The sequence below is a fragment of the Glycine max genome, chromosome 10 (genome assembly GCF_000004515.6).
Source record: "Glycine max cultivar Williams 82 chromosome 10, Glycine_max_v4.0, whole genome shotgun sequence".
In the NCBI taxonomy this organism is placed as follows: Eukaryota; Viridiplantae; Streptophyta; class Magnoliopsida; order Fabales; family Fabaceae; genus Glycine; species Glycine max.
The window spans coordinates 7,649,642-7,674,366 of record NC_038246.2 but is presented as its reverse complement, the minus strand read 5'-3'; the positions used below and the strand labels follow the sequence as shown (position 1 = coordinate 7,674,366).

Here is a 24,725-nt window from a genome sequence, read left to right as displayed (position 1 = left end):
AATGATAACCTAAGAAACTCTTGAATGATTTTGATTAGATAGTCTGATGATCAAAATAATTTATAGAAAAATGAACTGTATTTTTCTATTTTTTGAAAAAGGTACAATGGTGTGTATAAATAGGGTTACAAGACTGATTCTGTACACTAATTTAGAGCTAAAAATCAGGAACCAAAATCCCTATAATTGTTGTAACTAAGAAAGAAAAGAAATAATAGCAAATCCTAATTATAGTTGTACAATCAGAATCGCATGATTCTGTCTAATTTCCGCAATCATCTACACTCCCCCTCAATCTGAGTGATAGATATCTATCATTCCCAGATTGGTTTTGATGTCCTCATATGAGCGTCTTGGAAGAGATTTAGTTAGGATGTCTGCTGTTTGGTTACATGATGGAACATGGGTAACAGCTATAATGTCTTGGTCAATTTTTTCCTTAATGAAGTGTCTGTCAATCTCTACATGTTTTGTTCGATCATGGTGAACTGGATTTTTGGCCATGCTTATGGCAGCTCTGTTGTCATAGAGTATCTTCATTGTAGAGTTAGTGGGAATCCTGATTTCTTCCAACATCCTCTTCAGCCAAATTCCTTAGCAAATGCCCTGTGCCATGGCTCTTAGTTCGGCTTTTGCACTACTCCGGGCTACCACGGACTGCTTCTTGCTCCTCCAAGTTACCAGGTTCCCCCACACAAAGGTGCAATAACCAGTAGTTGATTTCCTGTCAGAAGCACAACCTGCCCAATCCGAGTCTGTATATACTTCAATGTTCTTGTCTGAGTTTTTCTTGCCTGGAGTACCTTTGAGGTATTGTAGGATTCTCCTCACAGCTTTCTCATGAACATCTGTGGAGTTTGACATATGGCAACTTGCCATACTTACTGCAAAACCAATGTCTGGCCTGGTATGGTCAAGTAGATTAATTTTCCAAACAGACTTTGGTACCTGGTTTTGTCAGCTGGAGGACTATCATCTTCGGAGCTATTCTGGTTGGCTGGTTCTATAGGGGTGTCGGCTGCCTTTCACCCAAGCATCCCTGTTTCTTGAAGTAGATCTAGGGTGTACTTCCTTTGAGACTTATAGATCCCATGCTTTGTTCTAGCCACTTCCATCCCTAGAAAGCACTTAAGCTGCCCCAAATTTTTGACCTCATTCTCTAGCCAGAAAACTCTTCAAGTGATCGATTTGGTTATGGTCGCCTCCCGTGATTACAATGTCATCCACATAGACGATAAATAGTGTTACCTTCCCTTCCAATGAGTGATTAACAAACATTTTGTGATCTGACTGACATTGGGTGAACCCCTCTTTCTTGACAACTCGTGTCAGCCTCTCAAACCAAGTTCTCTGCTGAATGAGAGAGTTAGAACTTCCAGTGATGATGATATCATCTACATAAACTAGAATGTAGACAGTGTGCTGTTGATGTGTATAAATGAACAAAGAGGGATCACACTTGCTTCCTACAAACCCAATCTGTATTAGTGTTGACCTTAACCTGTCAAACCACTGCCTTGGAGCTAGCTTTAACCCATAGAGAGCCTTCTAAAGTTTACAAACCAAGGATTTTCCTTCAACTTCAAAACCTGCAGGTTGAGTCATATAGACAGTCTCCTCAAGTAATCCATTTAGAAATGCACTGTTGACATCAAGCTGAAATAGGTCCCAGCCTTGTGAGAGAGCAAGAGTTAGAACTACTCTAATTGTAACTGGTTTAACCATAGGAGAAATTTTTTCATGAAAGTCAAAGCCATGAACTTGATGAAATCCCTTAACAGCTAATCTAGCTTTGTACCTATTCATTGAACCATCAACATTTTCTTTTATTCTTAAAGACCCACTTGCATCCAATAGCTTGTCTACCAGCTGGTAATGGAACTAAATCCCAAGTTTTGTTTCTCATTAGAGCATTATACTCCTGCATAGCTGCAAACCATTATGAACTTTCTAGGCCTGCTTTACACTTTTAGGTTCAGAATGAGTGAGAAATAATGAAGGATGCAGCCTAGGATTGTGTATTCCAGATTTAGACCTAGTTTGCATAGGATGAGTGTTAATGGGAATTAGAATTAATGCAGACACAAATTCACTATGAGACATAGTATTTGATGATTGAGGATGAGTGGGAGAGGTTGCAGTTGGTATAGATTCACTAGATGACCCTATATTGGATGATTGAGGATGAGGGGAAGTGGATTCATATGAGGTTTGATTTAAGGCAGTAGCAGAGAAACCAGGAGGAATAGAGGGAGCTGAAAGGGAATTGGAGAAAGGTATTTGGGAAAGTGAAGGTGTAGAGGCTGCAACAGGAGGAGATAGGTCAGGATTGAGGCTGAAATAGGAAGTAATATTCTGTGTTGAACTGAAGGGAGAGGAAAACAGATCTAAATATGGAAACATCAACTCATTAACCAAAACATCCTTAGAAATATAAATTCTACCAGTTGAAGACAGACATTTGTAGCCTTTATGTGAAGAGGAGTACCCCAAGAAAACACACTCTTGAGACCTGAAATCTAGTTTGTGAGTATGATAGGGTTTCAACAGAGGAAAGCATGCATAGCCAAAAGTTTTAAGAAAGTGAAAATCAGGCTCTTTGTTAAAAAGAGTGACAAATGGAATAGCAAAGTTGAGTGATGCAGTGGTAACCTATTAATCAAATAGACTGCAGTGACAAAAGCATAATCCCAAAACTGTAGAGGTAGTAGAGTTGCATGATGAAGTAATGTGAGTCCTAGATCAACTATATGCCTATGTTTCCTTTCAACTACACCATTTTGATGATGAGTGTGTGGGCAAATTAACCTATGCGAAATGCCACAGGAAGCTAATAAAGCAGAGAAGGGTCAATATTCACCACCCCAATCAGATTGAACACTTTTTATTTTAGTATTAAGTTGAAGTTCAACTGATAACTTGAAAATTTGGAAAACAGACATAGTTTCAGCTTTGGTTTTAATAGGAAATATCCAAGTATATCGTGAAAAGGCATCAATAAATGATAAATAATATTTGAAACTAGAGTAGGAGGTTGAATGAGAAGGCCCCCATAAATCTGTAAAGACAAGTTCTAAAGGAGAATAAACTAAAGTGGAAGCATGGGAAAACAGCCTATGAGATTTTCCCACACAACAAGAGGCACAAAAATCTGAAATCACTTTATTAGATGATGAAATGTTACACTGATCAAGAACAAGTTTTAGTACATGACTATTAGGGTGCCCTAACCTAGCATGCCAAAGGTTAACAATGCTAGGAGATGAAAAACCAGAACTAGATGCAACAGTAGACTCTTTATTAGCAGTAGAAGATGTTGTTGATAACAACTGAGGTCTGTGATCTTGGAGTTTGATGTTATGAAAAGAATAGGACCATCAACACCCATAGCACCTTGAAGGAGCACTTTATTGGTCCCCTGTGATTTGACAAGGCATAAGTGAGGGTGGAATTCAAAGAAAACAGCATTATCTTTCGCAAACTGATTGACACTTAGCAAATTTTTTGAAATGGAAGGAACATGTAATAACTTTTAAGTTTGAAATTAATATGAGAGTCATTAGGAGAGAAAGATGATGAAGAACCAGTGTTGGAAATACTCAAACCTTCACCCTATAAAGATTTGGTCAGGTCCATCAAAATGTGACAATTGTTTGATATGCTGTGATTCACCAGTTACATGAAAACTAGCTCCAGAATCTAGAATCCATGTTGAGCTAGCTTGACCATTACCCTGAGGTGTCGAATTGGTAAGCATCACACTAGGCAGGCTGGAGGACTGAGTAACTGGTTTAGAGTTAGGATTAACCCAAGTGTTTAAGGTCCTACCCGAGGCAATCGAATAAGGAATTGGTGGGAGTGTATTTGGATCAACAAAGGCGAGTGACTCATGAGGTTGAAAATTCATATCAGAACAAAAGTTGCACACATTACCAGTGTGACCATACTTGAGGCGGAAATTAGCAAATCTGCCTCCACTGCGGCCTCTTCCAGAACCACCGCGACCACCACCTCGATCAAATGAAGCATTACGACCATCGTTACTTCTACCATAACCTCCTCTAGAGCCACCAGAATCATTACCTTTATATGAGCTTCCATACAAATAACCTTGAGTGTAATTCAGGGATGGAGACACAAGCATCTGAGTGTCTCGATTGTATCGAACAAGGCGAGTTTCGTGGCCATAAAGCAGAGCCGCAATCTCTGCAATGGATGGTGTACGTTTCTTTCTTTCAATCACGAAAACTACTGGCGCATAGTTCGAAGGTAGACCTTCAAGAATAGCGTCGACATGTCGTACTAGAACTCCAATGCCAGCAAGCTCGTCGATGTAGCCTTTGATTTTGTGAAGGTACTCATCCATTGTTTTGCCTTCGAATGAGACAGCACACATCGCGGTCCGTAATTGTCGTGCTCTAGACTTGGTGTGAAGGCTGAAATGCTCGTGAATCTTGTCCCATACCTGATAGGAGTGATTTGAGCCTAGCACGCGAGAAAGGACAAGCTTTGAGAGTGCCGACTAAAGCCAAACAAGCAACGTTTGGTCATGCACTCAGGATTAACACGATCCATGATTCGATCATCTTCTGTGAGAAATTGAGGCGGAATGACTGGATTAACCACAAACCTCTGCAACTTATGCGATTTAATGACTGGTTCAACGTGTTGTCGCCAGTGTAGATAGTTGGAATCATCCAATTTCTCAGCTATCGTTGTCGGAAATGAATGCGAACTGAAACCTTGAGATGAGGAAGCCATGTATGTGAAGGTGCAGCTCGATAAACTGAAGAGAGGAGCTTTTATGAAGTAACAAGCTTTGATACCATATCAAAATTAGAGAACTAAGTGAACAAAGAGAATAAGAGAAAACATTCAGAACAGAAAATGGAAAAACTGATATTATTGATTCTGAAAAAGTTAGTTTTAATGCAGTTACAAAGGAGGTATTTATAAACCTCTAGACCTTGAAGTGGATTGCACCTCACAACACCATTTGGCACGGTTAAAAACCAAATCTTCAGATATTATTTACCAATGCACTTGCTAAGAAAAAATTTTGTAAGCAATATAAAATCATAAACTTGTAACTTATTGAATGTTTCAGACGTACTTCATTATTTTCTGATTGATAGGCACTTCTTTGAACTCGTTTCTCAAGTTCTATTAGCTCATTTCGCAGAAGCTCGAAGCGGCGGATTTCATTGGGTTCTTGGTCCACAACCCCTACGTTTGGTGCAGACTGTTCAATATTGTTTTCCTTCAAGCAAGATAGCAAGTCCATGTTACTCAAAGTTCAACATGGTATACTCACCAAATATAACAAATAATTATCTTTACAATTAAACCAAATGAAGCACAGCGCTAATTCAAGACACAGATTATTAGGTGATAAGCTAAAGCAAAATAAAATAACATTTTAAGCCCTTATAGCATTTTGACATTGTAAATTTTGAAGTCAATCACTATGTGTGTGTGGGGGGGGGGGGGGGGGGGGGGTGGTTTGGATCCTAACTGCTTTGAAGGTGCAGGGTCTAAGCAAAAGCAAGAATAAAAAATCTGAGGTTTATAAATTCTTGAGATAGGCTTTTTGAGGTCAATTTTCAATTCTGCATGAGTGAGCTACAGCAGTTTCCTTTTCTGTCTCACTAATCTAGTTTATAAATGACCAGCAAAATTCAGCTTGCCCACAATTGTCGCAATTTGACTCTATTATCCTCACTAAAAAATTCAACACCCAATAGGTATCTTAACTGAAGAGGGTTTCTCTCTCTCCTCCCATCCGTATAGAATACCTAGTCACTTAATTTAATTGACAATGCTATTTATCACCCCAAATATAATCAAACGTCATATTTAGACATAACACAACCAAATATAATCTTTATTCTGCCACTAATCAAACATTAATTTTTATTCTCATTTCATTGATTCAAATGTCATTATAATAAGACAAGATTAGAAAAAAAACTAAAGAATATATAACAATAATAAAATACAATTACAAATTTAAAATGAACATCCTATGCTAATACTTTATTTATCACAATAAAAGCAAAAACAAATAGACAGTTGAGTTATGTTGCACTATAGATATGGAGAGAAAAATAGCATCATCAAATTAATAGGACAACAATGCATACATAAGGATCCGCATCAGACTCCAAGCCAGGCTTTTTGGTGACAGGACGTCCAAAGATGCTCCAGAATCCACGGGATTTCCCAACATTTCTGGAAGAAAAGATGTTCTTTTCATATAAATATATTAAAAAAAAACTTCGAAAAAGAGAAGAAAGTAACAGCTGCTAATTGTACTTTCAGAAACCAGTATCTAGATATGAAAATAAGCAAGCCAAAATTTAGTATAAAAAATTCATACCTTTTGCTCCTGTCCACCCTTACATTAGGATTCTTTTTGCTTTTCCCTTTTATATACTCCTCCTCTTCACCAACTGGTGAGTAGGTCCGACCACTGTCAACCCCCTGAATCAGTATAATAAAAATATAATTCACTATAAAACAAATTCTCAAAAAGCAAACAATTGTGACTAGTGTACAAGACAATGAAATTATTGTGTAAGGGAAGGATAAAAAAATAATATAAAAAAAGAGCACAACCTAGAGGCACGGCAAGAAGCAAACAGAATTAACCAAGCATATACAACCAAAGTTGCATCCAGTATTTACCAACTTTTTAAGCAAGACATGCACAGAAGCTCAATTAGTCAAAATCCAAGTGAATCATTTTTTTTTTATCAGCAAATATATATATATATATATATATATGTGTGTGTGTGTGTGTGTGTGTGTGTGTGTGTAAAATGAGTACCAGAGGTACTAAAGTACAGATATTTGGTTTCCTGTGCTTTTGGTTCCAAATCAGATTAAATGAATTCTAGATAGGAACCAAATCCAGGCCACAAACATATTATTAACAGCTACTTCTAATCTATATTTGTATCCTCTGCTAATGCCTAAACCCTGCTCTAAGATTGTTAGACCATTGATTAAAATGAATGGAAAAATCCTTCTCCAAATTTCTCAGCCATGTCCACAATAAGAAAGCTGCGTCGTCCATCAGTTTATTGCTATCGAAGGAATCATTGGAAAAGATTATCTTGTTTATTTGCTGCCATATAGTCCAGGTCACAGCCAGCCACAAACATTTCCCCCTATTAGCCCTTATCCCATCAGCCATTATCGATCCATGTTGGAGGAAATTATGCCTTGGATTTTGCGGGAGAGCTGCTGTGATGTTCACCCAAGATAAAGATTCCCACCAAATAGGGATTATTTTACTGCAGTGAAAGAATAGGTGTCCCACATCCTCCTCCATACTACTGCATAATGGGCAACTCCTATCATTGACCTCCACCTGTCTCCTATATAAATTTCTTTTAGTTGGCAATCTCTCTTTAAGTAATCTCCATGCAAAAACTAGTATTTTAGTTGGGACCTTTAGCTTCCACAGTTCTTCGAAAGCCCAGTCTTGGATCCCCACTATTGCTTCTCCCCTCAACATGTTGTAAGCACTTTGCACCGAGTATTGCCCACTTGGATCTGCCATCCACACCCAGTCATCTCTTCTATGCATCTGAATAGGCTTGCTTTCAATATCTTTTAGGAAACTAACAGCCATTGGTATCTCGTTATCAAATAATGGCCTCCTCCATGAGAAGTTCCACTCCCACTCTAATTCCTTATATCCTCCCATCTGCTGAATAAGCTGGTTTTGTTGGCAAGAGATTAAGTATAATCTGGGAGACTTTGCTACTAATGATACCTCTCCATCTAACCATTTATCCTCCCAGAACTTGATTCTGTCACCGCAGCCAACCCTCCACAATATGCTATTTTGAACATCAGCACCCTGTTGTGAGTTTTGAAATGCCACCTTTAAGTCCCTCCACCATATGGACTCATTATTGCCATGAGGTACTTCATCCAAACTCCTCCATCCACCGTACTTGGACTCCAGAACCCTAACCCACAACTGACCTTCATGTTGAAATAGATTCCACTTCCATTTGCCGAGCAGAGCGAGATTGAAAGTGTTTATGTCCTTGATGCCCAAGTCCCCTTTATCTTTTGGAAGGCAAACTGTCTCCCATTTAATCCATGCAATCTTGTTTTGTTCTAAGCCGCCACCCCAAAGGAATCTACGTTGGATGCTTACTAACTTGTCCATCACCTTCTTGGGGATCCTAGTTAACTTTCTCTCACACTTTTTGAGAATAGGACCCCACATCTGGTACCGTCTAGGGTTTGCCCCTATAGGTATTCCAAGGTAAACAAACGGGATGGACAACAAGCTACTATTCAAACAACCAGCTGCCTCAAGCTTCCACCCATCCGACATTCCAATTGCACCAAAATAGCTTTTTGTAAAGTTAATTTTAAGGCCTAATGCAAGTTCAAAGGTCCACAGAGTTGCTTTGATTGCCTTGACATTCTCCATTGATGCCTCCAAAAAATATGGTGTCATCCGCATATTGGAGGATGCCAATTTCCACATTATTTGATCCCACTGAGAAACCCTTGAATAAATTTTTTTTCACCGCTTCTTTCACCAGCCCATTTAATGCCTCAACAACAATATTGAAGAGAAGTGGTGCTAATGGATCCCCTTGCCTAAGCCCTCTTTGTGGAATGAACTCAGGCGAGGGGTTACCATTTATCAGTACCGAAATAGATGCGGATGTTAAACACCCCTTTATCCATTGGATCCATTTGGAGCAGAATCCCAGCCTTCTAAGCATGTAAAACAAAAATTCCCAGCCTTCTAAGCATGTAAAACAAAAATTCTCAGGAGACTGAATCATATGCCTTCTCATAGTCCACTTTGAAGACAATGCATGGCTTCTAGCTTCTTTTAGCCTCCTCAACCACCTCATTGACTATCAGTGCACTATGTAACAAGTGTCTGTCCCCTATGAATGCAGATTGCCTTTCATCTATTATGAGTGACATAACCTTCTTCAATCTATTAGTCAGTAACTTGGCAACTATCTTGTACATGCAGCTAATAAGTGATATGGGTCTATATTCATCCAGAACTTGTGGACCCGCCACCTTAGGAATTAAAGCTATGAAAGAGGCATTGCAACCCTTTGGGAACATTCCATTGACATAGAATTCGTCCAAAAACCGAAGGACATCGGGTTTGATTACATTCCAAAAGCTCTTAATGAATTTAAAATTAATTCCATCTGGGCCTGGACTTTTCTCACTCCCACAATCCCAGACTGCATCTTTTACCTCTTCCTCCTGAAAGCGCCCCACTAGCTTGTGATTTTCTTGGTGGCCAATGGTTTGAAAACAGATTCCATCTAAGCGAGGTCTATCTTGGTCAGATTCTTGGAATCTTTGCAGGAAAAATAGTATGACTGTCTCTTTTACTTTTGCCGGTTCTTCAATCCATGAGCCATCAATCCACACTCCATTGAGGGAGTTGCTTCTACGGCCAACATTTAACATCAAGTGGAAATAATGGGAGTTGCAGTCCCCTTCTTTTATCCATCTAGATCTCGCCTTCTGCCTCAGTAAAGATTCATGAGATTGGGCAGCTACCCACAGATCTTCTTGGAGCTGTTTCTTGATCAACACTTCTTGAGGGGAAAGGTGTCTGTCAATTGTGCTCTCTTCCATCTTGTTTAACTCTTCCTCAATCTTCTTGTATTTCTTAAAAGTATCCCCAAAATGGTCCCTGTTCCATATTTTCAACCTTGCTTTCAGCCTCTTTATTTTTTCTTTAAGCACATAGCCTCCCCAACCCCTTTGCTGGTGGGATGTCCAGCATTCCTGCACGATTGACTTGAAAGAGTTGTCTAGTAGCCAACAATTAAGAATCCTGAATGGTTTTGGACCCCAGTCTACAAACTTAGACCTGAGTAAAACCGGGCAATGGTCAGAAAAGTTCCTATCTAGTGGATGCTGGGAACTTCCTGGCCATTTGGCAAGCCATTCTGAGGATACCATAAATCTGTCCAACTTGCTCCTAGCAGCTCCGTTGGGTCTGAACCATGTGAATTTTCTTCCCACCCATGGTACATCCTCTACCTCCAACTGTTCAATCCATTCATTGAACTAATTGATACTGCTCTCCTCCACCCCTCTTTGACTAACACCCATTCTTTCTGAATGATTTCTAATGTTGTTGAAGCCCCCCATTATACACCATAATCCCCCCTGATTTGAGATTTTCAGCTGTTTGATGGTATCCCATAGTATTCTCTTATTTTGAATATCACATGGTGAGTATATGCTTACAATATGAACCAATTGTGCCTCCTTAATCCATTGACCTGTTAACAGAATAAAACCATTTTCAATAACTTTCCTTTCTAATTTGAATGTTTTGTCACTCCACATGCATAAAATTCCTCCTGTCTTGTTGACTGCAGGCTGCATTTCCCAAGTTATTTCTGGGTCCCCCCACAGTGCCTAGCACATTGATTTCTCAATTGTCTCCTTTGTTTCCTGGATACATATCATATCTACATTCTCTTTTTCAACCAATCTCCTTATTGTTGACCATTTCACCCCCTTCCCTAGCCCTCTAACATTATATGTGATGATGTTCATGGGTTATCACTTTTCTTCCCCAATCTCTCTGCCTCTTTCCTATCTCTTTCCTCCATTATCAAGATTTTCTCAACAAACCTCCCCTGATCTGCAGCTCCTGTTACCCCCAATTGTTTTGCTATATTCCATATATCTGTTGCAGCTTGCTTCATGTTTTCTCCTTGGTCTGCAATCTCCACTACAGCCTGGACTGATGATACTTGTATGTGGGCAGAATTATAGTTAGAGCCCTTTCTTTCTTTTTTTGTGTCTGTTACTAGCTGTTGTTGTGTGCTTATTACTTTTAATTGTGACTCAATTTCATGAGCTTCAGCAATTGCACATTCCACCTGCGATTTCTTTTGGAACCTCCTGGTTCGAGAATACACCTGCCAGGGGGGAGCTGTAGCTACGTTATCAGTTTGTGGGCTGAAGGCAATGGGTGTTGTGCCTTTAAAAGGGGTGTAAATAGAAAGGCCCATTTCATTTGAATTACTTTCCTCTTCCAGGTGGTGGTCACGTTCCTCTTTCTTCTTCCATCTAAATTCCCCTACCACATCCCCCCTCCTTATGTCTGACCCATTTTCATTTATATAGCAAGTATTCCTTTCTGCTTTGAATTTTCTTTTCCCGACATCCTGTAGCCTACCCTCTTCTTAGCTACCTTCCTCTGAATGGTTGACCTCAGTCCACATTGGTTGGTGTGCCTCTCGTTCTGCGTCCATGCCCAATATGGAATCCACTGTGCTTCCTTTTTGCCTGGCCTGTTTTGTCTACGAGATGATACTATTACTCAGTGGTCGTTGTTTTTCCTTTTGACCACTGGTTACTTGCACGCGCTGGTCTTCGTCATCCCCGTCTCGTCCGTCATGACGTCAGCAACCTTCGCGACGCCATGCGCGGCGTGTGCGAGCTGCGCTCCCTTGTGTGCCACCTGCACAAACTCGGGCGCAACTGTCTGGGCCTGGTTTTCTGTCGGATTCACGGTAAGGCCATCTTCCAACGCCGATCTTCTTCTGTCTTCTTTGAGCGGCATTCCGACGTCACTTACATCGGTTTCTATTTCTTCCGATGACCCGTACTCGCTCCCGCGCCGGCAATGATGCATCTCTGAACAAATCCCACCTTCCTCCACTAGATGCACACCGTACACTTCACCTTGGATGTGTACATTGACGGTGTGTTGTATGAGTGGCTTCCATGGTGTTTTAATGAGGACTCGTGCCCTGTCCAGCCTCCGAAGCATCTCGACATCGTCGTCCACGTCCACCACTTCTCCAATACCAACCACTATCTTCCTAATTTGTTCCGTGTCCCAGGCCACTAATGGGATGCCCCAACAGTTCACCCAAGTCAGCTGGCATCCAGGACGCAATTTCGGGTTCCACTTTTCCAGTGAGTGGAACGAAGAGACTCCTCCTTCTATTTCTTCTTCCACCATCTGCTGAGCTCTATCGTCCGTGAGGCCTAGTAAGAGTACAATATCGTCTCCCATGTACTTTGGCGATATGTCAGCTTCGATGCCCCAAAGTAAGTCGTCTTCAACTCTATTGAACATGGACAGATTTTTTAGTCTTTCCACCCACGTCTCTTTGAGCCATTTAATCCCTGTTGTCGTTAAGTCAAGATACACCGAAGACCATGATCCTTCACGGCTATGGTTTTGACTACCTGGTCTTCCCATTGGAGCTGGGTGTCTGTTGTTCCTGGCCACGACCCTTGAGTCGTTCTCGGGAATGGGTGTCTTCGAGAAGGTTCCTCCTTTCCCTTTTGTTGTTTCTCTTCTGTTCGTTTAGCTTCTGGTACTATCTGTGCATCCCTGACTCTCCCATATTTTGGGATGTTAACATACATCTTCAGCCCACTGAAGATGATGTTGTCTAGCTTCTTTTCTAAGCTGTGCACGTCTTCCATCCCTTTAAATCTAACAAACCCATATCTTTTACCGTTCTTGTTCCTTTGTCTGGATATGAAAACCTCCCGTACATCACCAAACTTTTTGAAATGAAGCCACAGTTCTTTCTCCGTCGCATCCTCAGGGAATCGGGTGAAGTAGAATGATTGTATGTCATTCTGGCCTCTCCAGTTAGCTCAAATGTAACTTTGTCGTTGTCCATTCCTGTTCCAAGCCTTGTTCCGATGGGGATCCACTCTCACTCTCTCTCTGTCTTCTCTCTTCTAGTCCTAACTCTCTCCCACCCACTCTCTGTCTCTCTCTCTCTCTAGACATTCTCTCAAAGTTGTGTTTCTTAATATTTCCTTATTTTAACAAGACCCCAAGTGAATCATAGGTGTACAATGAATAGTTATGTGGATTCGTCCATTTATTCTTTGGAATCCGAGAACCATCAAACACATCAAATTCTCAATTAGCTCAATTTAAATCATAAGTGTATAATAAATAGTTCTGTTTCCGTGAACAATGCAGGTTTTGATGATGCCGAAAAGAATTCATTTGTTAATGATTGTCATCATCAAAAAGGGGGAGAATGTGAATGTATGAATACAGGGTTTTGATGATGTCAAAGTAGAATCAAACAAGGTTGCTTCAACAAACATTCAAAGGTTAAGCATTGCTTCAAGATTAATTCAAAGTTAAGTAAACAAGATCAAGAAAAAGATAAGACCTCAAACAATCTCACTAGTTGATTGGTTTTTGCCTCAAAACAAATTGTTTTCAAGAGATCAAAGGCACTGGTAATCGATTACCAGGTAGTGTAATGGTAATCGATTACCAGAGACAAATTTGGAAATCAGCTTTTCAAAAAGGGTTTTGAAATTTGAATTTTGAATCTTGTAATCGATTACCAGTAACGACACTTCTGAAAACACTTTGAAAAGTCATGACCCTTCAAAATATAACTGTGTAATCGATTACCAAAAACCTGTAATCGATTACCAGTGAGAAAATTTCAAATTTTTTTTTTGAAAAGACACATATTCTCAAACCATTTTGAAAAGGCACAATGGACCTATATATATGTGTGTCTGACTTCGAAAAGCAAGAGAGATATTCTAAGAGAACTTAATTGTCAAATACTCTCTCAACAACTATTGGGCAAACATTTGCAAATCTATTGAGAATTCTTTCAGGATCTTCAATTTGTATCATCTACTCTAAAGGAGAGAAATATTTTTATTCATCTCATAAACTTAGTTGTAATCAAGAGACTGGTTGTCTCTTGGATTATGAGGATATTAAACACAAGAGTGAGGAGGGATCCCAAGGTGTGTTCAAAGTCTGTAAATGATTTACAGAGACAGTGGAAAATTTCAAATAGGTTGTTTGAGAACTGGACGTAGGCACGGGAAGTGGTCGAACCAATATAAATTGAGTTTACATTTCTCTCTTCCCCTGTCTCAGTTATTTTACTGCAATTTACTTTGCCTTGCACATTTAAAAGAACATTGTTAAATTGATTGCTTCTTCTTCTACTTCTGCATTTTGAGTCTATCTTATTTAAAAGGGGGTTAAAATTTGTTAGCGGAAAATTTTGTAAGACTTAATTCAGCCTCTCTTTTAAGTTATTGAGGTCACTTGTCCAACATATTCGTCCATTTATATCAACAAATACCAACATATTGTCAAATTTAAGTAGATTTGTTTCCTCATTTTATGTAATTAGGACTGATTTTCTTATTTGTAGTCATCAGGCCAGATTCTCAGCCCATAATTCTATGATAGCTTTTATTATCAAAGCTTTATATACTGTAACCTGAATTATACAGTTTTGATCATTAGAAACTGGTATTCAGTTCTTAATCTCCTTTGTCAATTAAAATTCATGGAAATTAAAATAATTCCAAGGTAGATATCCATTATGCATTGTTCCAAAGAATTGATCAAGGAGGTTGGTGAGGGTTGGAAGGTGTACCTCTTGCAGAGAATCAGCTTTTGCTCTAAAAGATGCCTCCAGGAATTCAGCTTCTTTCCAAAGTTTTCGTATTTTCTCCAAATCAGAACAGGCTGCTTTCAAATGCTCTTTTCCAGAACTAGAGCTTGATACGTGCAACTCTTGAAGCAACTTTTCAAGTCTTACAACAGTCTCTTCAACACTTTTCAATGCCTAAAATTATATGCCAAAGAGAAGGCATAAACAAGAATGAGATACTTCAAAACAAAAGGTTTATAATTGCTATGAAAACTAAATGTATTTAACATGTGATGCATGAACTCATTTAACATGTTATGCATGAACTGTACATTATTCTAACAGTATTCAAGAATAAAATAAATGTATTAATCTTTAAGGCCTATATTTTCAGGCTTGACACTAATCCAAGTAATTTACTAATTCAACAAAACTGGAAGCAGCACTTGGATGAAATTCAAATTTTGAAAATGGGAATCAAACCTCATCAAAAGAACCTGACTCTTTTATAGTTGACTGAACTGTAGATCTACGTCTATGAGCTGCTTTCTTGCCTTCGGTCTCCAATGCCTTATCCCTGCATTACATTTTACAAAAATAATAAGCAACACAACTTTGGAATAAGAAACTCTATAAAACATCAGGTTCACAACCCCTGGAATTCTAGTAAACGCTATAAAATATAAATACAAAGTATGTATAAACAACTTCAAAAAAATGTTGGCACCATACAAGACATTAGACAATTAGTTCAACATCACATGGTATCTGCACTAGTTGCATGAGGGTGTCGGTGCTAAACAAGCTCTCTGGTAGATGATGCTTTGTCCCATAATATGACCATTCAACCCATATCCCTTGCACGTATATAGAATTTTTAACTCCCCCCACCTCCCTCCCCCCCCAAGTGAATGAACATTTTCCAACCAAATGGAGCCATCATGTTAAAAGGTAGCACTATCTTGACCAACCTCGAAGTTCATTTCCTAAAGGATTGTCTTGGACTTTGACAAGATACATTTGAAAATAGTACCATTTATGCTTCAGAGGCACAAATACAGAATTTCATAATAATTTGAATCATAACAGAACTAATTTCACTGCCTTTAGAGGACACAACATATATGCAAACTTAATAATCAGTGGGCCAGTTTCCAAGGTTGTTATTCTATCCTCTAGATTCAACACTTGGCCTTCCATTTTGTCTTCCACATGTAATTATTCATTTGTTTGAAGAGTAGTCACATGCCATATTCACTTTCTTTTATGTGATTGTGGCTGTTTAATAGAAGTAAATTCTCCTCTGAAGTAAGAGTTGTAGGATAAAACCTAGCAATGTAATAACAAATTTTATATTGAAGAAATGAAAAATTTATTGTGAAAGCTAAAGTTGACGAAATACACACATTTATTGGCCAATTACAAAAACAAGAACAACAAAGCACATTTGACAACCCTCCAAACATTTTTTGGTGAATATTTTGGCATGAATATAACAGAAGCATATGCAACTGTAACATGCAGTTACTACACTGATCTCTTTCAGTTGTTCTTATGAAGCTTTCAGCAATCAATTTCATGGTCTTAATTTTACTCCAAATATGTATAGTTTTGATGCCTGAATATTGGCGTCAATGAATTTGTACAAGTACAATATAAATGCAACTATTTGAATGCAAATACATTGTAAATGCAGACTTTGATTCATAGATTACCTAATCATCCCAAGTTCTTCCATGCATTCCATCAACTTCTTGTGCCTAACATAAAATAAAATACATATAATAATTTATTAAATTAGAAGTTAGTATTTGTCAAACCATAAACAAACATTGTTTCAGTTACCCTGTCGACAGAAACTCAGCTGCTTTCACATTTGAAGGGCTCTCCAGCCATGTACTGTATTTAATAAAGCTCTGCATCCAATGAGAGCAAACATCAAAAGCTTGGCGCACTGCTTCAGCATTGGGAGGACCTTCATGTTTACTTCTATGCATATGAGATTGTTTTGTAACGCTGGTGATTCCCGGATAAAATGGAAGCCAATCCAACTCTTCACAAACTACCTATGCAGTTAATAGGCTTTTACCAGTTAAAATAACTTAATGATTAAGCGTGTCTGTAAAATTTAATGACCATAATACTAACCTCTACGTACAATTGATATGAACTAATGGATGAGAGCTGAGGGTAGTATAAAATACTGCCTCCAATAAGATACCTGTAACAAATAGTTATATTAAAAAAATGCATAAACATTCATAGAAAGCAAAAACAAAGTTAAAGATAAAGAAAGATGAGTTTGAATTAGATGGAAAAGGAGAGAAGTGATATGGTGTGTAAAGTTACTAACCTAAAATACTTATTTATCTAGGTCATCTACTAGCATAGTACAGCTAGTACAAGCCTAGCCTAATAGCCACTAACATGATAAGACTCTTAAACAACAAGAAACATAATGTTTTAACAACAGGAATAACATATACAAGTTGTACCTGATGAAATCTTCAATTGGATCATCTAGAGTATCAAAACCATTTGTCAAAAGAAATGACCTTGTACTTCTGCCTAAAGCAATAAAGAACCCAAAAACAGCCAAATCCTTCTCCAAGACCTGCAGTGTGCTAACTTTCAATTGAAACTTTTGTAACAACAAAGCACATACATGAATGGAAGAGGATTAGCTCTAGTATACTCAACTGAACTCATCTCTTCATTCTTTTGTTATTTCATTTACTGAATGTTCTTTCTCTTCAAACTTAATTGTTGATTATGTGATCGATTCTGATTGATATTTGTTGATTCGTTTTGTGTTTCTTAGTTACCTTATTTAGGGGATTGTTGAATCATATCTTAGATTTGGGGATTCCTTTCCTTTTTTCTGTATATCTTGTATCTCATTTAGGATATTGTTGTGTCATATCTTATATGATGATAGTATGATGTTTGGCACAGAAAAAAATTGTTCATGCAGTTTGGCTACAGGTGGAGGCGTGGAGCAGTTACAGATTGACAGGAGGGAGGCACTTTCACATGTGAGAACAGAGTTTAACCACTAGACTGTTTCTAGTTATAAACCTGTGAATTCAAGTATTAATCAAGCCCAAGAACAGCACTATGTTCCTTCTCCAAGCACGAAATCAGGCAGGAATACAATAGGAAAAAGTGAAAGTTCTGCTGCTAGTTATTCATGAAATTCATCGTTCAGATACAAAACAAAAACCCCACAGCACTAGGTATTTACTTTATCAAGAGTATGTTAGGAGGGAAGAAGGATGTTGTTTTCATTGTGGCCAACAATTTGGCCACTTCATAGAGGTCGTGAAAGGAAGTTGAGTGCTTGTTTGGCGGGAAGAGATGATGGGAGGTTGAATTGATGGAACCAAATTCAAATATTGATCTGCATGGGACAATTTCCTTATTTCAGCCTTGAGGACAAGGTTATTTCTATATTGGACCAAGTTCTGAATTAAGCATTCTATATTTGGAAGTTATTAGGCACATAGTTCATTTGGGAGTATTTTGGGGATTCTAGATGTGCGTCAGCCTTCAAAGTGGAAAAATACCCTGGACAATTTATTTATTCCTCCTAGTTGCCTGCACATAACCCAACCTTTGTTTCTGGGGACCCACTGCTATTTCCGGCTACCATTTTTTTTACCAGCAACCCACTTCTGTTTTCCTCTTTCTCCTCCAGTCCTGCAGGTTGGACACTTGGACACACTTTCCTTCTTTCTCTTGTTCCTCTACTCACTTTCCTTTTTTCTCTTCTATCAATTTTCACATTTTCTTTTTTCCCCCACTACCCAGCTGCTGAGCAGTAGCTGTATTCTGATTCTTTTTGTTTCTTGACTCTGTTATCCTCTTTTGCTATCTACTGGTATGTTTTGTTTGAGGACTATGAGTTTTTATAATTAATCTTGAACAGTTCATGAATTATGAGTAAAATATTAGAATATCGATTTTGGAGTCAGCCTCTCTGCGCCGCTATCTGGGATTGATAACTATGATTAGGCAGTTATTTTTATATTAATTTCAGATTAAGCAGTTATAGGTTATGATGACAGTTACAATGTTATAAAAGTTGTTACATATTTGTAGAAGGTAATTATGGTGTAAGATTGTTATTTCTGGTGTTTTGAAGGAGGGAACTCCTTGTTAGGTGGAAACCCTGTGTTTGTTGATGTTTGTACTTTGTACTCAAATCGTGGCTTAAAACATGTTTCTATAATTTACTCCAAATTCAGTGTGTTTTTTCTAGGGTCCAATATCATTTCAACTGAATGTGTTCTGAGACATTTCATCCAGCATCATCTCTCTAGAATTGTCAAAACCATGCCCTCTTCAAAATAGAACATAACTAACCTCAATACTTTCAGATGTTGTCAATCTTGACCATATTTTTTCCTTATCAATAGCTTGCTGTAGCTGCTTCTGAGCAAGATTTACCCAGAAAACAACCTCTTCTGAACCCCACTTCTCTTTTGCTCTACATGAGGCAGCCCGAGGACCAAAATGTACAAGAAATTCTCTGTGCAGACCAATATTTTTTATAGAATTATATGCTTGACTTACAGGAATCAAACCAACCATCATGTCCATCAAACTACCGGATATCTCTGTGATCATTGAAAAGAATTGCGAACAAGAAACTCTTGACGGACCAAGTTTAGCAATTGCAGCAATACATGTTAGTGCAAGCAGAAGAAGTGATATGTCACTTGCACTGCTTAAACCCATATTTTTTCCAGACCTGAGAATTCAGTTAAAAGATCATTTATTCATTGTCTATAACAAAAAAAATAATAGTAATAATAATAATAATAATAATAATAATATCAAGGAACAAGAAATGACAAGTAGCAGTTAATATCTCATTTTTTCCAGACCTGAGAATTCAGTTAAAAGATCATTTATGCATTGTCTATAACAAAAAAAATAATAGTAATAATAATAATAATAATAATAATAATATCAAGGAACAAGAAATGACAAGTAGCAGTTAATATCTCAATATATAGATAAGAGAAAACATACAATGCAATGGCAGCAGTAAAGCGTCCATCCCCTTCTAACTTATTAACAAAGGATGCTACTGCAGCTGGTACTTGCTCAGACCAAAACCATTCATATGCTTCAGGGTGTTTGGCTGATAATTTTTCTCTAATTAAACTCTCCAGGGGAGCAGATAGCCTTAGCAAACTGAATCAATGAAACATTTGCACAAGTTTTATGCCCAAAGCTACTAGGGAGTAGTGTAAAATATTAAAACTAAACAACATGAAAAGAGAAAAAATAGCCAGGAAACACGTCAATAATGGTGAATCAAAGATTGGAAGGCAATCGAAATGGTTTAGAAGTGTACAATCATTTTTTGTGTGGATAGAAAATTGATATGATATTAAAAATTAGTCTGTTTGATATTGAAGGTACAACACAAGTTACTACCTTAAACACGAGCCCAAAAATTCAAATCAGATGGTTCTCATTTGAACTGGCTGTGAAGCATGGACTCTAACACAGATACCAAACATAACACAGCTAATGTCTAAAATATTAGACATTGGGACACCATGTGTGTATAGCTAGAAATAGTCTAATGAAACAAAATATGAATAACATAACAAAAGATCTAAATAGGTAGTATTGTTGACCTTTTTAAAATAACCTTATATGTTTTATCTATGATAACAAGCCTCATTACAAATTAAAGTAAGAGGTGTTATCTTTTTATATTTTATATTATATTTTTAGCTGACTTTTCTTAAAGCTAAAAAAAATAAATATTTTTAAATAATATTAGTGTGTGCCATCTATATAGCAATGTTAGCTCAAGTGTTCAAGTTGTGTAGAGGTGTCAGCTTAGGTGTCCAAGCCAACAAAAAATAATTTTTAATTGCAAACCTAATGAAAAGTGCCTGACACATGTAAAACAAGTCCCAACTGTGGAGTAGAGTGCTAGTATCAGAAACGTGTCCGACATTGTGACACTTCAAACAAGAGAGTTGTCCGTGCTTCATAGGGAACTGGATCCCGGCATCACTTTTGAACAGCATGGGATACAGTTACGAATCAAACAGTGCGTAATCTTTTGATCTGGTAGCTGCTCCAATTGCTGGCAATCGGGTTCGCAGGGGTTTTGGCTTGTGGTAATCGGATTATTGGTACAGGGGAATATTGGTATATCAGAATCTTGATACTCCTGGTGTAGTTTTCATATGGTGGGGGGTTAGCCACATTTCATGGTGAAGCTATATTCTAAGGTTTCTTTTGTTTTTATGTTGCTGATGTCTTGGTTGTTAGATTTGGGGTTAGTTAGTATTTATTTCATTATGAATATTAATACCCTCTAACCTTGCAGCTTTCAACTGGACACTTATCTTTTGTAATTTCTTATTGAAGGTATCTCTGGTACCATATATTTGGTATAAATTTGCTGATTTAAAAAAAAATCTTTAAACTTCAGAATTTGACATTAAGATGTAAAATAGCTGTATAAAACACACTTATAAACCATAAAATGACTGAACTACTTATCTTATGAAATATTTCTGGTACATCTATTACAAGTTTACAACACACAAATTCAAGCATAGAATTTCTACTTCCTTCTGATAAATAAGTCTAACATTTTATTCTTTGCAAAGTTCAATGGAAACAGATAAAAGTAAACCAAAATACAAAGCAACTGCTACCTCCTTTGAAAAAATACATTAACATTTCTGCCTCTACCGTCACTTTGAGATGAAATTTCACTTGCAGCTTGCAATAAGGAGTACACAGCAGCCTGAGAGAATTTATGCAACTTGTTTCTCAGTTTTTCTATAATTTTGAAAATTTAAAAACAATGAGCTCAAATAACTTGTCAGTTATGACCAATGAGATCCTAAAAGTTCTTGTAGCAAAGGCAATAGAAGAAACATCACTCAGATTAATTTATGATGAACATGTATATTACAGCAATATATAATTAGGTTCCATCAATACAAATGTTCATTAGAAAAAAGAGATATAATGAGGATGAAGCCAAATTCCCTAATCCTAAGCCTAAAAGCAGACAACACATTAAATTACCTAAAGCCAAAGACTCAACTGCCTATTACTTCAAAATAGTGAAACATAAAACACCTACTTACAAACATATACAAAAAGGTGAAACAAGACCATTTCCTTCGGCAGTTATGCAGTGATAACTTTGAAGAGTCGTACCATACCATTGAATCACTACTGGATTGGCCTAGGAGGAGGAGAGAACCACATTTCAGTGATAATGCTTTTCAATATTACAAGAAGCAATATCTGTATCACATTAATGCATTAGATTTCATCGTAAAACCAGATCAAGTTAAGTAGTTCAACAAGTATATAAATCACACCCTTGTGGCTGAGGTAGACAATATGGGACTTTTCAATGCCCTCCCCTACACCAAAAATTGTCGGATCAAGTGATATGTAGTGGAAACTATGAATATCCCCTCCATAAACCATGGAACTGTTAGATTTCAACTTAAAACCAATTGGCACTAAGTGAAGTTGTCCAACAGATATATAAGTTGTATCCCAAGAACTGAGGTAGACGATGTGGAACTTCCTAACACCCCCCCCTCCACAGATGTCTGCCAATACAGGCAAGCCAACTAGAATAGGCAAGAACTAAGATGTCCAACAAATATATAAGCTGCACTCCAAGAACTGAGGCAGGCAATGTGGAACTTCCTAACACCCCCCCTCCACAGATGTCTGCCAATACAGGCAAGCCAACTAGAATAGGCAAGAACTAAGATGGGCTATAGGCTCTGATACCATGTTAGATTTCAACTTAAAACCAATTGGCACTAAGTGAAGTTGTTCAACAAATATATAAGCTGCACTCCAAGAACTGAGGCAGACAATGTGGAACTTCCTATCAGGAACAACAAAAATTACTAAAGCGTTGAAACCAAGTGGATAGAGAGATTTTCTAAATATAATTCGGACTCATTCAGAATATACAAGGAATTTACATAATATATATGGAGCAATTCCTATTGCTACTATACAATAAAAGAGCTATATTACATGCTACAAATCTGTCCTAATAAAAGAAATTATAAAATCGATATACAAAAAATAATTTCTATCTCAACATAATGCTTTTAATAATCAGTAGAAAAGAGAGATAATTAGTTGCTTTCCATATTGATGCACTGTATATCTGTCCTACTGATAAAAATACAAGCAAATTTAAGTTATTAAAAATGAATTAGTATTATAGATAAAAATGTCACAAACACACACAGTAACACCATCTCAATGCTTATGACTGATAAAATGCTCTATTAACTCTAATATTGATGTTCCCAAGTACATGCATAACATGCCTAATAATGGAAAGCTTCTCCTAGTATGTAGTAACCATAATTGTGCTTGTTATTGACATATGTCGGTGCATATTTTAGTCAGTATACCAACAAAGACTTGCAAAATAAAACCTATTGTCTTCTTCCTTTTAACAATTCATGTAGCTTGTATTTGTCTAAGCTCACATGAGTTAGACTATAGAATAACATGCTATCACAAAGGCTGTCAGTCTAAAATTTATTTTCACAAATGCGTGTTGAACTTTATGCATGATATGACCCAAATAATAATGTGCAACAAAAGTCATGATAATATCTGACAAGATAAATGCCATACCTGACAAGACAGTGCCTTCACCCATGCATTTTGGTCTACCCCAAGCCAGGCTGTTGATAACCAGGACATTCGTGAGAACGATTTATGTTCTTTAATTGCCAGTTCAAAAACCCTGGCTGCATCATATAAAGCTTGGACAAGTCCATCGCAAAACTCTTCATCTTCCAGTGATCTATTCAGTTCCACCCTCATTTTTTCTAGGTCAGTACCGGTGCTAGCTTGGAGGCTCCCATTGACAGTCACACCATCATCAGAGGAGGCAAATGGTAACAGGTGCGCCCCCCTTCTAGGTTTAGAAATAACCAAATAGCATTTTCTAAAGCCCAACAGACCATAATTACTGCTCGATAAAACATCATGTCGTATGAGGCATCCCTTTCTTGAACTCCCCCATTTACTCAATAGTACGCAATGTAAGTCTGACACTTTTCTCCCTGCAAAAGGGGAGCCTTTCGAAAGCCAACAATTCGAAGAGCTGCCAATCGATATGATATGCAATTAGTACCAGCGCATAAACAACAAATCATACGCAAGAACTCGGCTCAAAAGGAATGCAATAAATATGAAAACAAAGCAATAGTTCAAACACACTAATACGCTATTTCTCACGGAGCTGGTGCCAACCAATATAATAAGCATTACCTCATGAACTTAAATAGCTAACCAATGCTCTGTTAACCCACAGCAATTAATAATAGATCCTCCTATTATCTAAATCTCTCAAATTTGATAATAATTAAAACACATAGGCAAAGCCAGATCATTATCACCTAAAGAACTTGCAACAAAACCACGCATCAAAAGTCATGACTACTCTCAACCATTCTTCACCGATTGAAACACACATTTCCATGCTGCGAAAGACAAGAGCATCAAAATCAAGGAAACAGACACTTCCTGAATTACAATTATCGTCACAAATTAGCTCAAGCAGTTTCAGCGTATGCTGTATAATACAGCGGACAAACGTTCCAATCGTAATCTACGCGGAAAACCTAGGTGCCTCCACGCTCACTCACTCAGCGAAGAAGAATCGTAATTGTAATCGTAATTCGCAACCAGCAAGAGAGAGAGAGAGAAATCGATCACCTTAACGGAAGCAAGTTGTTGTTGGTGCTGCGCAGTGTAACTGCCATGAAGCCGATGCAGAATCGGAGTGAGAGAATGGAGTTGCTGTTAGAGAAAGAGAGGGAAGAAGAAAAAAATCACAAGTGAAATGAAAGAGTGGAAGAGCTTGTGGCGTGACCAAACTGAAGAAGAGAGAAGGAAGGAAACGCTGACGTGGCAGGAAGGGTGCTTTATCTGAATACGTGGAGAGCCAGGCATTCACACACCAGTACTGCCTTTGTGAAAACGCCCACCCACGGGTTGGGTTGGGTTGTTTGTGCGTCGCAGACTCGCGGTCCATATTCACTGCCTGCGTATGGGCACCTCTTCAAATGATTATTTGACATTTTTTTTTTCATTTTACCTATTTTTATTTTCTTTTTCTTATTCCTATTTTTTAAAAAATAAAATAATCCCCTTCAAGACACTGTTAAATAAATTATAAGCAACCAACAATAATTTATATTTTTTAATCAAGTAATTTAGAGTTTGAATCTTATCTTAAAT

The 24,725-nt window shown here is 37.8% G+C and overlaps 1 protein-coding gene across 1 annotated transcript in view; it reads right to left on the bottom strand.

The window, feature by feature from the left end:
* LOC100793363 (uncharacterized) overlaps positions 1-24,494 on the bottom strand; it is a 29,030-nt gene extending 4,536 nt beyond the window's left edge. Inside the window, exons 1-14 of the mRNA XM_006588788.4 lie at positions 24,201-24,494; positions 23,112-23,586; positions 21,131-21,222; positions 19,473-19,637; positions 18,801-19,188; positions 16,931-17,049; positions 16,584-16,656; positions 16,281-16,501; positions 16,151-16,195; positions 14,919-15,012; positions 14,439-14,630; positions 6,380-6,483; positions 6,144-6,231; positions 5,114-5,260 (exon numbers count right to left, since the gene is read on the bottom strand). Of these exons, the coding sequence (XP_006588851.1) occupies positions 5,114-5,260; positions 6,144-6,231; positions 6,380-6,483; positions 14,439-14,630; positions 14,919-15,012; positions 16,151-16,195; positions 16,281-16,501; positions 16,584-16,656; positions 16,931-17,049; positions 18,801-19,188; positions 19,473-19,637; positions 21,131-21,222; positions 23,112-23,586; positions 24,201-24,247 (2,250 nt within the window). The 5' untranslated portion in view covers positions 24,248-24,494. The remainder of the gene's footprint in view (positions 1-5,113; positions 5,261-6,143; positions 6,232-6,379; positions 6,484-14,438; positions 14,631-14,918; positions 15,013-16,150; positions 16,196-16,280; positions 16,502-16,583; positions 16,657-16,930; positions 17,050-18,800; positions 19,189-19,472; positions 19,638-21,130; positions 21,223-23,111; positions 23,587-24,200) is intronic.
* Positions 24,495-24,725: the final 231 nt, after the last annotated feature.